Below are 13,383 nucleotides of genomic sequence, written 5' to 3' on the forward strand. Positions count from 1 at the left end.
AGAAAAATCCTGCAACAATCTGGGACCACTACTCTAAGGATCTAGTTCTTTAGAAGTCTTCACCCACTAGAAGCTTCCTTCCTGGTCATAGAAACCTTGGAAATGTTCTGAGCTAATCTTTTAAACTGAATGAAAAGAAATGGACAATGACCACAAAAGGTCATTTGATAATTATGTACATTATTTGTAATCAATGACTCGCCATGTCTTCTACACATTTATGTTTATTTTTAGCTATTTTTAAAATGGTTTTTTGATAACAAAATAAAAACTACAACCATCGGACATTTGATGATTATGAATAATAATTTTCTACAAGTACCCTATCACATAACCCAAAAGTAGGCCAAAAGAGTGTGAAATTAAAACTTGATTCAAGTCGAGACTTTGAAATGTTTCATTCCTCAGACCTCTTTATAACAATTCCAATGTATACGTTCTATAATATAAATATATCAAAGACACATTTCTGTTTCTATTTACAGATGAAGTTTACGACTTGGAGTCCTGGGTGGACTCGGCGTCCGTCACGCCAGTGGACAAGATGGCACTGTCGGAAGCCAGATATGAGAAGGTCAGTCCAGTCATGACAACGGACAGCGTGGGAGACGTTTCTACGTCTTCGTATCACGGCCTCAGTCCGAAGCCTCTCAGTGGCGTTAACGGTAATAATAATAATAACAACAATAATAACAACAACAACAACAATAAACACTTGCAGCGTGACTCAGAGACAACGCCTGTGAACATCGAGAGCTTGCCCTCTACCAAAGTCAGTAAAACGCCTTCACCGACTTCAAATCTTGGCTATAATGGTGACACCAAGGATACCATGGGAAACACTTTTGGATATCCGAAGAACGACACCGACAGAGGCGTCGCCCAGCAGTGTCGAACGTCTGTGACTCCTGAAAGGCTCTCTGTCACTTCTGTTTTACCCGAAAGAAGTCGCATCCACGGAAACGGCATACATGAGTCGGACTTCGTTGGTGTTGTCGCCAGTGTGGAACAAGATCAGGTGAAGCCTTCCACTCTGGCATCTCGGACTATGCACGCCCCTGACAGTACTGAGACCCGCAGAAGAAATTTTTCCTCTTCTTCTTTACCGGTGAACTTGATGACGGCCACGATAGAGGAGGTGGACGATGGGGACTACACGCGGGCGCCTCCGGCCGGATACTCTAGCCAAAGGTCTTATTCCTATAGCGGAACGGGGAGTCCTTCACCGAAAGTACCCATCCGTGCCTTACGGAGAGAGGCCCGGGTACCCAGCTTAAATTCCCCACCTCGCACACGGCGCCCGGGGCCTCTGGTCGGGCTGGACCGGTCATTGAGTGACCACACAACCAGAGTGGGCCATTTGAAAGACTTGGACATAGTTGGGGAGAGTTTTGACTCCAGGTACCCTTGGCAAAAGGACGTGGCCATTCAGTGCTATCTTCAGAACGACTGTCCTTGCCACCCGTACTTACACAGGGCGATGTCCGGTCCGGCCATGTACACTTACTTCCGGTCATTGTCCCTGTCGTCCAACAGTCCGGCCTCTAGCCCTCCGCACACCACTCGCCGTCCGGCGCTCCACACGTACGGCAGGAGCTCTTCCCACTCCGATCTTATCCAGCAGCACAGCGCCTACGGCAGCGCTCCGGATCTGCCTCCCGGCCACATGTACCAGCGTCATTGCGTCCTCAGCCGCAGCAACAGCACCACCACGCCTAATTGCTTTGACGCCACGGTGCTGGCGGGAACAGCCTACTGTAACAGCAGCAAGAGGGCAAACTTCTGGAGACGCCCTCGTCCCAGCTCAATGGGTGCCGTAGAAAACATAAGGTAATAAACGCAGTTAGATGGCTTAGAATATTATCTTGATTCGTTTTAAACTACATACACATGTCATATGTTGGAATGGTTAAAAGAAGGGAGATTATCGTAGGGTCCACCAATAAACCTAATGGTTGATATTTTTTTAGACAACATACATATATATGGTATTGCAGGTATAGGGTTAAAAGCTGAAGTTCCCAGTTTGAAAGCCAGCATTATGTAGTGTGTAGTGTGTATAAACATATGCATGACGTAATCGTCCATAGCCTAGTAAACTATGAAGCCTCAAAGGATTGGAGATGGCTTACTTTCATTTTAAGGGCAGTAGCTAAAGTCTCTGCTGGGGATTGCTCTTTCAGTTACATATTTAAAGCTTCATGTGTTGTTAAAGATTTACAGACCTAGAAAAACATCTTTGCTTGGCAGCTTTACTTCTTGTTCAAACAGCCTTGCAATGCAGCTGTGACATAAGCTGATATTTCTGAAATTATTTTTAGTTTTGTGTTTCATGTGTCTGTCACGAGATGTCACAAGTAACCCTAACTCAGTTGCAGCAGCCATCATTGCTGTTTTAGAAAAAACTATGAAGAGTAAAGTCCCCTTCTCAGAACTTGCTATTTATGTAAAGCTTCTCCGTGTCTTTGGCTGACGGTTTACCAGGGTCAGAAAGACTTAATGAAATCTTGTGACAAACCAGCTCTCTAGAACCTTTATTGGTGTTATCAGAATGTCCACATTTTTAATGAAATCCAGAATTGTTTAAATTTCTTTCTATTCATCTTCTTATCGAACTTTTGAAAAATTGACTGTTTTTTTAAAACCTAAAATCATTTAAATAAAATACAATATCTAAATGAGCCTTCGTATACTTTTGGAATCACTGTACTGTGAACTAGACAATTATTTCTATTATACATGCAGCTAGGACTGTAATACTTCTATCTTTGATGCACGTCTATATATTTGTTGATACCGGTATTTACAAAGGCTTAGTTGTGTGCTCCTTGTGAAACCTCTGTGTATCAACGGCCGTGTTTTTCTAATACCCGTCCTATCCCCCCCCCCATATCTCCTCAATCTCACATCATAACTTAAGACTTAGCGTCCATTGACAAGGAAAGGTGGCTCACTTATACATCTTCTGGTGAGCCCAAGTTGTCACGGCTAGTACTACTTGGACAAGGGAAGCCATTCAGTGGTGTTGTTGACTTAAGAGTTATTGCCCGTAAACAATGGTCGTCAGGATCACGACACTTCCGGGATGTCAAAGTTTCTATTTTTATACTATCTCTCTATATATCTATCTATCTACTAGCAAGCATAACTCTGGTTACAACATTGTTTCTTAAACAGTGGTCTTAGTAAAAATCGATTCAAAACGTGTTTTTAGTGCAATTTTAATATGTCTTTTTTTATTGAGATTCTATTGGGATTCTATTGAAATTCTATTGAGATTCTATTGGGATTCTATTGAGATTCTATTTGGATTTTATTGGGATTCTATTGAGATTCTTGTGGGATTCTATTGAGATTCTATTGGGATTCTATTGAGATTCTATTGGATTCTATTGAGATTCTATTGGGATTCTATTGAGATTCTATTGGATTCTATTGGATTCTATTGTGATTCTATTGAGATTCTATTGGGATTCTATTGAGATTCTATTGGACAATAACCCCTTTAAAAACGTAGTTGTTTTCTCAGACTTCAGCATCGTTTGTCCCTCCCTATATTCATTTAATTAAAGGCTTAAGGCTTATAGGACTTGCATTCTTATAATAGTGGGAAATGTGCGTTCTACATACCAAGAGAAGGAATTTGTGAAGCCTGAAAATACCAGAAAATGCTCAACAACTAGCCCACTTTCTACGGAGTTTACGGTTACCCCAAAACTCCCTTACTTGATAAAAGTGGAAAAACAGCAACAGCGCGAATGTTGTTGTTTTTTAAATCCAGGGGGTCAGCAGAAGTTAAAGTTTGAGAAACACTGGCTTACAATTACCAGCTTTTCCAACCAATACCATATTTTCTTGATTGTTTTAACGTCTATGACCACTACTTTTTGTTCTGTCCAAGATACCAACACGAACTGACCAAATTCAGGGAGCTTCATAATTTGAGACGTGACCGCAAGAGTGACCCCCAGCTGGTCGTGTCGCCTGGATGTCGCCGCCGCGTAGCAGAGGACAGTGGATCTATATCTGACCTGGAGTCCATACTGGAAAACCCCAGCGACAGGTAGGTCAAGTCGTTACTATAGTAATCTTGCTATAGTAATCTTGCTATTGTCATTTTGCTATAGTAATCTTGCTATAGTCATCTAGCTATAGTCATCTTGCTATAGGTCATCTTGCTATAGTCATCTTGCAATAGTCATCTCAATAAGAACTGCGGGGGAAAAAAATCCATATATTAGGACAGTGTTTTGCAAACTGTGGTCCGCGGACTCCCAGGGGTCCACGAGATAACAGAAGTGGGTCAGCAGAAAAATGATAATTGTATAAAACTAAAAAAAAACATGTTCGCTGAAAGCCAGTTTATCCTATCGGTTAATTTAAATGATAATAAACTCGTCCCTCATTATGTTTAAGATTTCTGTTACGTACTATTTTGTATGACTTAAACCAAAGATTCGAAAAATGCGTCGCTTAGATATTCCTGAGTATTGACAAACTCAGATCACAATCACAGATGAATCCATACTAATGCAGGAGCAGCTTATTGAAATATCCAGAAACGAGGAACTTAAATGTGTAAACAAGGAGACCACAAGTTCTGCCTAAAAAAACATATTGCAAATTTATTATTATTTTTTTATGTATTATGACTCATTGTAAAGAAGTTGTTAACCGCTTTCCCGTCCACTTATTTCGTATAATGTGGATATTCAATGTCGTAATGAATCTCATCTCAAAATAAAAATAAACCGACTCGATATTGTGCTCGCTGAGCAGAGCATAAATACTCATACAATTGTATGAACCTTATCCAAGTCATTTTGTCCATTTTATTCTAAACAAAAAGTTGTAGTCTCAATAAACACTTCACCACAAAATGTTGTTTTTTTCCACATTTGTGACGTATGTACCAGTAACATGCATTTATGTAGTTTTTTTTTTCATTTAGGGGTCTGTGGGCACGTTTTGGCTATATAAAGGGGTCCCCGAGTCAAAAATGGTTTGAGAACCTCTGGTTGAGGAGATTAAAAAAAATGTCATAATTGATAGGATCCAACATCTCGAAATTATCTCCATCTTTTAGAAGAACTTACATGATTAAGTGTAGCAACAAGTCACATGTAAGACAAGCATTTGTATGAATACATATCTATGGTTAGCGTTCTTCAGCTTCCGGTGAGCTGACAACTAAGGGCTTTATCGATTTTATAATTTATTTTTTTTTACTATGGCCAGTGAACGGCTGTGCATAGTTCATTTGATTTACTTAGATCCACCTTGAATATTGAGTCAATTTTTAATACACTTTTATGACACCAAAATTAAAAAAAAAAAAAAACAGTTTCTCTGCCATCCCCTGGTTGGGGTTGTTGAATGACCTGCATGTCAGATGCTAAGAAGTGACGTATTGGGGAACTGGACCACCAACGTGGATACTAACGAGATTGAAGTGCGCAGTTGAAGTGCGCAGATGATGGGTGGGATAGTTACATCCGGCCTGAAAATGTCCAGGTGAATGATGCTGAATGGAATTGATTCTAGGCCGTCAGTCAGTTAAATTGTGCGTTAACTTGATGCACCTGCTCAATTCTCTCTAGACGTAAGTTGGAAGATCATAATCTAGAGCGTGTTATAAATATAACTTTCCTCTTTTCTCTCTCTCTCTCTCTCTCTCTCTCTGATATATGTATATATCGTTTGTGTTTGTGTATAAAAAGATGTATGCATATTTAATTTTTAAAAACAAAAGTACGTTCTCAGAATATCAAACAGCTGTAGCCATTATTTATAGCACACCACAAAGTAATGGCGAAGTAACATTTCCAAGAGCTTTGGTTTGTTGAGATCTAAACGTGACAGTTGGACAGACGGACGGATGCTCTGACAGACAGACAGATCAAAATCAACAGTAGCAGCTTTCTCTCTTTTGGGAGATGGGGTGGGGGGATGCTAAAGACATGTCTAAGAAAAGAGAAAGAGAAGAAATCTGACAGTCTCATTTTAAAACATTTTTTATTTTGTTTTTCGTAGAGAAAACAGTAAGATCATGTGAAAGTGGAAAAGACAAAAAAGAAAGAAAAAGAGAAAAAGAGGGAGAAGAGAGTAAAAGTGACATAGAGACAGAGAGAGAGAGAGTAAAAGAAAGAGAAGTTAGGGAAGAATGTAAGGGAAATATATAGAGAGAATAATAGAACGAGAGAGAGAAAGAAAGAAGACAAAGAAGAGAAAAAGAAAAAATGAAAGAAAAAGACAGAGAAAGAGAAATTAGTAAAATGTAAAGTGAATGAGACAGAGGCAGAGAGAAAGAGAGACATAGAGAGAAACAAAGAGACCGACAGAGAGATAGACACCGAGAGATAGGGAGACAGAGGTAGAGAGAGAGAGAGAGAAACAAAGCGAGGGACAAAGAGAGATAGAGAAGATACAGAGAGAGACAAAAGACAGAAAGAGAGATAACAGAAATAGAGAGAGAGAGAGAGACGAGAGAGAAAGAGAGACAAGTGACAGAGAGAAAGAGAGACAAGTGACAGAGAGAAAGAGAGACAAGTGACAGAGAGAAAGAGACAGAAAAAAAGAGAGAAAGAGAGAAGAAATATGGTAATAACATTTTTAAAAATAGTTTTTATCCCAGAAGTTGTCAATGACACAAAGATTACTTGATCCTGGTCAACTGTTTCACAAAAACACTCAGTCTCCATAACTCTGCCAGACTGTGTTCTATCCCTTCTATTCGTAATATACAAACTGGAATGTGTTAATGAAATTTTCTTCTATTTTTATAACCTTCCAACTTCCTTATGTCTGCACCAAGAGCAACGTCCCTACATACACTGTGAGCCACACCTCCACATTTCCAGACATCCACTAATGCACATATCTATGCGTACATGCATCCACACATCATTCATCTACACATCCATACATCTCTACATCAACATTTCACACATATCCTTTTGTCAATATTCCACTCATATTCTTACATCAATATTCCACTCATATTCTTACATCAACATTTTCGGTCTTTTAAAAACAAGAATCTGGTTTAAGTACAAAAAGTACCCTTTCGTTCTGATCACGGAATATGTAATTAGTAAACGTTGAAGTTGTAATCCCCTATATATATATATATATACCGATATACGGATGCACGAATATCATATAATTGTGGTTTTACTTTTGTAAATAGCAAGTTGGTTATAATGCAACTTTTAATCCAGTGAATACACCAACAAATTCTTTTTTTGTTCGGATTTCCTATGATGGCGGCCAAGCCAGAAATAGCAAGCCTTGGTGTATCTGGTGTAGAGAATACGAAATATATCTCTAGAGTTTTCAAACCATGTCATTTTTTGTCTCGCTTTTTTTTTTCTTTCGCTGTAAAATCAAATTAAAATCAAAATGTGCACAAAGAGCAGATAACTGTGGATGACATTTTGTGTGAAAAACTTTTTTTTTTTGTACAGATAGTGTCTGTGTTTTCCTGCTTGGCTCTGGAGAAAATGAGAAACATTTCGTTACAAATCTGACTCCTTTATTTCTCTGATATCATCATCTGTTACCATTATACTGAGAAGTTGTCAGTTAGTTTAGCTGTAAAGTGTTGCATCTGGATTGGACTACTGCTTACCCTTGGCTTTGATTACCTCGTGCAGACATGCATTCTCTTAACCATACCCATGACATGAGACGGTACTAACTGTCACTGACTGTCTTTTATTTATGGCGAATGCATAAGACCAGAAACATGCCCCGTCTGCTAGTTTTTAGAATCTCGCTCGCGTGTCTGTTTCCGTAACAAACTTGATGCCCTCGTGGTCTTCATCATCTTTCTTTCTGTTTTTTTTTTGTTTCCAGCTCTTATACCTTCGTGTTTTTTTGTTTGGCTTTCTTTCTATCTTTCATTTTCTAGCCACTCTCTACATTCTTTCTCTCTCCACCTACTCCCGCTTTCTCTTTCTTTCCTCGTTTTATCTTTCTATCCTTTTACTCTTTTCTTTTACTTTCTTCACCATCACATTCTCTCCCTCTCTCTTCTATCTCTCTCTTTCCTCTCTCTCTTCTCTCTCTCCCTCTCCTCTCTCTTTTCTATCTCTCTCTTATCTCTCCCTCTCCACACTCTATCTCATCTCTCCTCTCTCTTTTCTATCTCTCTCTTCTCTCTCCCTCTCCACTCTCTCTCTTCTCTCCTCTCTCTTTTCTATCTCTCTCTCCCTCTCCACACTCTCTCTTCTCTCCTCTCTCTTTTCTATCTCTCTCTTCTCTCTCCCTCTCCACACTCTCTCTTCTCTCCTCTCTCTTTTCTATCTTTCTCTTCTCTCTCCCTCTCCACTCTATCTCTCTCCTCTCTCTTTTCTATCTTTCTCTTCTCTCTCCCTCTTCACTCTCTCTCTCCTCTCTCTTTTCTATCTTTCTCTTCTCTCTCCCTCTCCACTCTCCTCTCTCTTTTCTATCTCTCTCTTCTCTCTCCCTCTCCACTCTCTCTCTCTCCTCTCTCTTTTCTATCTTTCTCTTCTCTCTCCCTCTCCACTCTCTCTCTCTCCTCTCTCTTTTCTATCTTTCTCTTCTCTCTCCCTCTCCACTCTCTCTTTTCTATCTTTCTCTTCTCTCTCCCTCTCCACTCTCCTCTCTCTTTTCTATCTCTCTCCCTCTCCACTCTCCTCTCTCTTTTCTATCTCTCTCTTTTCTCTCCCTCTCCACTCTCCTCTCTCTTTTCTATCTCTCTCTTCTCTCTCCCTCTCCACTCTCCTCTCTCTTTTCTATCTCTCTCCCTCTCCACTCTCCTCTCTCTTTTCTATCTCTCTCTTCTCTCTCCCTCTCCACTCTCCTCTCTCTTTTCTATCTCTCTCTTCTCTCTCCCTCTCCACTCTCCTCTCTTTTTTTCTATCTCTCTCCCTCTCCACTCTCCTCTCTCTTTTCTATCTCTCTCCCTCTCCACTCTCTCTCTCTTCTCTCTTTCTCTCCCTCTCCTCTCTCTTTTCTCTCTCTCTCCACTCTCTCTCTTCTCTCTTTCTCTCCCTCTCCTCTCTCTTTTCTATCTCTCTCTTCTCTCTCTCTTCTCTCTCCTTCTTCTCTCTATCTTCTCTCTCCTTCTTCTCTCTCTCTTCTCTCTCCTTCTTCTCTCTCTCTTCTCTCTCCTTCTTCTCTCTCCTTCTTCTCTCTACTTCTTCTCTCTCTCTCTTCTCTCTCCTTCTTCTCTCTCTCTCTTCGTATTACCATTTATTCACTTTCTCTTTTGTTTTTATCTTTCTCCAATTTCTGAATTCTCCCCCCCCCTCCCCTTTACATGTATTCCGTTGTCTCTTTCCTTATTCATGACATTTCAACGTCTCCATCTGTTGTTTCTGACACCATTGTCATCAAAATAAAAGATAACTTACAATACAATGTCAAGGTTGCATCAAAACATTTGACGTGGAGTTGGAATCTTCAAATGGTAGAGAACAGAATCTCTGTTAGACTTTTAAAAATACTTAAAACAAGATGCACGTGACTTTTGTGATGGTGTGTTGCGGGTATGTGTTTGTGTGTGTGTCCGTAATTATGTCAAAATGTGTATCAAACGTAAACTATATAAGTTAAGTCCGTGCGAGAGTTATTAGTCTCTTATGTAAGAAAATATGCAAATAAACGTACGCGACCAAACACATGAAATATAGCAATATAATTTAAGGCAAAATGTACCATTTTGTAGAATAATACATACGACGAAAAAACTCCAAAATTACGAAATCTTCCAGTGAAAAATTTCATGGCTTCTTCCTTTCAATATTACACCAAATGTTCTTGTCGACTTTACAATCATAATCAATCACAAGCAACAATCATCCCAAGTCTTCGTTTAGTTAGAATGTTGAAGTTATAAAAAAAAATAAACTTAATCTCGTAAAGAAAGTCTGAAACGAGACAAATATATAACAATACAAAAAAGTGACCTAGTCAACATTCGTCATAGTAGACCTGACCACTGATCTGCAACGTCACAGCCTGTGGTCAGTATAGACCAATAGCTCGTTGCCACGTATAGGGTCTGACGACACGTTATGTTACGTAGCAACGAGCTACTGGTCCTAACTGACCACTTGTTGCGGCATCTCAGGTCATCGTTCTGGCGTTCTATCTATCTATCTATCTATCTATCTATCTATCTATCTATCTTTCTATCTATCTATCTATCTATCTATCTATCTATCTATCTATCTATCTATCTATCTATCTATCTTTCTATCTATCTATCTATCTATCTATCTATCTATCTATCTATCTATCTATCTATCTCGCCTAGACACGATCCATTTAACTAACCAGTAGTAGATTATTATTATAGCTTTTACATAGCGCTACCTTCATGCTTATAGCATGCTCAGAGCGCTTTGGTCCAATCTCATTTGTGGACCAGTGGGGGGGGGGGAGGGGTGTCTATTAGTTGGTTTTCCGTGCTGCCTTTAGGCGCTCAGTAAACGAACCTCGAGCCCCCTTCTAGGTAGCCAAGACAAGTCAAGTTCAAGCGCACTTAGCCTCTCGACCACGCTCCTACTATTATATTCATGGAAGTTTAGAGCCGAGAAGAAGAATTGGTACTTATCCTTTGATACCAAGAAAAATTCATTTTGACAAATTAAAACGAAATTAAATAAAAACAAAATCGAACTGCACTTTATCTTAAGAATAAAAAAACAACAACAGCAGATGATGTTTATAGCGTCTACTAATTAACCTTTGACCTTATCTGCGCAACTGGAAAATGAAAGTGAGTCCTGACTTGTTTTCTTTCTTAGCAGATTAATTCTAGTAATGAGTGTAGGTCAACTTCGTCCAGCTTCAACGTAACAGTATTTATTTAGTCCGTTGTAAGGTTTTGATGCGGCCACCACTGTACTCGGACATATTTCTGTGTCCCCTCGCCGGACACCGCCTGGTGGATCTGATTGTCTGGTGACTAGATAATTTGACACTCAGTATCACTTAATACTGGCCTCAGGTTCTCTCGTCTTGCGGCCTTTAGTGGCTAATTAGTGGCCTCGTTGTGAGGATGTAAGACAGAAGTTGGCCTCTTTAGTTCAGCTGTGTACTGGGTACTTCCATCTGGTCATCTACATGAGTAGGCTGACAATTGATTCAGAAGTCTCATTAGTTGGATCAGTTAGTTTTTATATTCTAAACCAGGGGTGGGCAACCTTTTTGTATCGAGGGCCGCATAAAAAAAAAATTTGGGAATGGCGGGCCGCATATATGTAAATATCTTAGAAAGATACGCTAGCTAAGTGTTTAGAATATTTTTAAATTCCTATTTAACTGTATTATATTCACGTTTCTTTCTTTCTTTTTTTTTCACACTCCACTTGACAAATTACAACAAGAGTTTGCAATTTTTGAAACCAATTTTACGATTTTTTTTTAAATTGCTGTTGTCTTTTATATCACAATATCCCCACAAATATACAGTTGTACTTAATGTGCAGTATTTTACTTTTTACTCTCGTGCATAATGTGAACTGTGAAACTAGCTTACTAGTTGCTAAACATATGACAGCTGTCAAATTACAGTCAGTTAACATTGACCAGTGATAATACTTGTTTAGTTTCCACAAATAAATGTTTGCTCACTGAATGAGACAATAATATATGTTCCGAAAGTTGAATGTCGGGACGAGCGAAACCTGCCCTTGTGGAGCATCACCAGAGAATGCTGACCATGTCCTTCAATGGTGCATACCAAATCAAGAGACCCGAAAAAGACTCTCCAAAGACTATTCGGAGAGCTTCCTGATCCCGAAACCACTGAGCGGTTCAACTCAGATATAGAATTACTGATCTGAACCCTCCAAAATGTAAAATGAGAACGAAGAAGAAGAAGAACAGATGTATGTGTACCCAAATAGTGTGAACAGCAGCTTCTGCACCCATAAGACTCCCGTGGTAGTACTGACTGGAACTTCTCTTTGCTTGGAGTAATGTCCTCTGGAGCTGAATCAGCTTCTGCGATAAATGGTGAACTGATGGTATTGAAGACTGGTTCTTGACATCTAAAACCTGCTATTATAAATTTCACAATTAAGGAATCTTAATAAGTGTTGAACTATTAAATATTTCACTAGAAATAGTTTCACCTTTCAGCAAAGGAAAATGACAAAAACTATTTTCTTTTGCTTGCCTGTAGAAATGGGAAGGCCTTGTTTGAAAAGATTTAACATGCATTTATATTTCATATGTAAATAACCAATTGCAAGTAATAATTACAAATGCCTGAAATTTTTCTTCATTCAGCTTCTTCATTAGAAATATTGGTAACAAAGTCACAGTCAATGTCCTTCTAGTAACATAACAATTTCTTCCTTGCGATTTTATTTCTCATTTGCCTTCTCCTTGCTATGCTAGCGGATACATTGGATTATTTTGTTCATAAATTGGAACTACCTGTCGATAACACCAGATAGCTCTTCAAAGTTTGATTACTACATTTGATTGTAACATATATTTTATTAAAATTTTATGCCGCTTTGTGCAAACTTTCCTGTTTAGAGTTTATGGTTGGAATATTTTTTATTTAAAAAAAAAATATTTTTCTCAGTCAAATATCGAGCTCCATCAGTTGTTACACTTGCCATCTTGTTCCAAGCCTACCCAAAACTCAGAGATTGTGTCTTGAATTGAGTGTATTGATGTATAGCCAATAAGCATAATCTTCGTTTACTTGAAACTTTTATAATGAGACAGTTTCAATAATTTATATAGATATTATTTTCAATATTGGCATTTTTCTATGTATATACTTTGGGCACACTTGATTTCTATAGGTGTTGGCGGGCCGCATAAAACACTTCGACGGGTCGAATAAAACACTTCGGCGGGCCGCATGTGGCCCGCGGGTCGTAATTTGCCCACGCCTGTTCTAAACAATACTTCCAGTACATCTGTACTTATAATGTAATTTTTTTTTTATAGAACTTAGTAAATTATTTCCTTGTTAACTTAAATGATTAATGCGTTTTTAAAAAATGTTTTTAATCCCATTGTTACACCATTTGCTTAGTCTTCCTTTCACTAAAACTTCTAATTTCGAAATATTTCTTCACTTAATGCTAGACGATTGGCTCTCAAGTTTGTTTCTTTTAGACTCTGTATACTATAGATTTAGTCTTGGGCTGATCGTTGGTTTGAGAACCAGTGATCTCACTTTCTTACTGCTAGATCACATTTCCAGCTACTACCGCCACAGAGAGACCACTGCCAGACATTATCTTTAAAGCCAACAGATCAATGTGGTCATTATTGTCCACTTGTAGTATTGCCCAGCACTCATCTGGTGGAAACTTGACACCCAATCAGACATTCATGAGAGGCTTCAAGTAAGAACACCTAACTAAGGGAAAGAAACCAATC

At 38.9% G+C, this 13,383-nt stretch overlaps 1 protein-coding gene across 4 annotated transcripts in view; it reads left to right on the forward strand.

Annotated features, from left to right (window-relative positions):
* Positions 1–13,383, forward strand: part of LOC106054127 (uncharacterized) — a 426,772-nt gene that overhangs the window by 261,525 nt on the left and 151,864 nt on the right. For all 4 annotated transcript variants that reach the window (XM_056025641.1, XM_056025642.1, XM_056025644.1 and 1 more), the window contains 2 exons: positions 486–1,830; positions 3,902–4,063. In XM_056025641.1, coding sequence (XP_055881616.1) covers positions 486–1,830; positions 3,902–4,063 — 1,507 coding nt within the window. The remainder of the gene's footprint in view (positions 1–485; positions 1,831–3,901; positions 4,064–13,383) is intronic.

The sequence above is a fragment of the Biomphalaria glabrata genome, chromosome 4 (assembly GCF_947242115.1).
Source record: "Biomphalaria glabrata chromosome 4, xgBioGlab47.1, whole genome shotgun sequence".
Classification (NCBI taxonomy): Eukaryota; Metazoa; Mollusca; class Gastropoda; family Planorbidae; genus Biomphalaria; species Biomphalaria glabrata.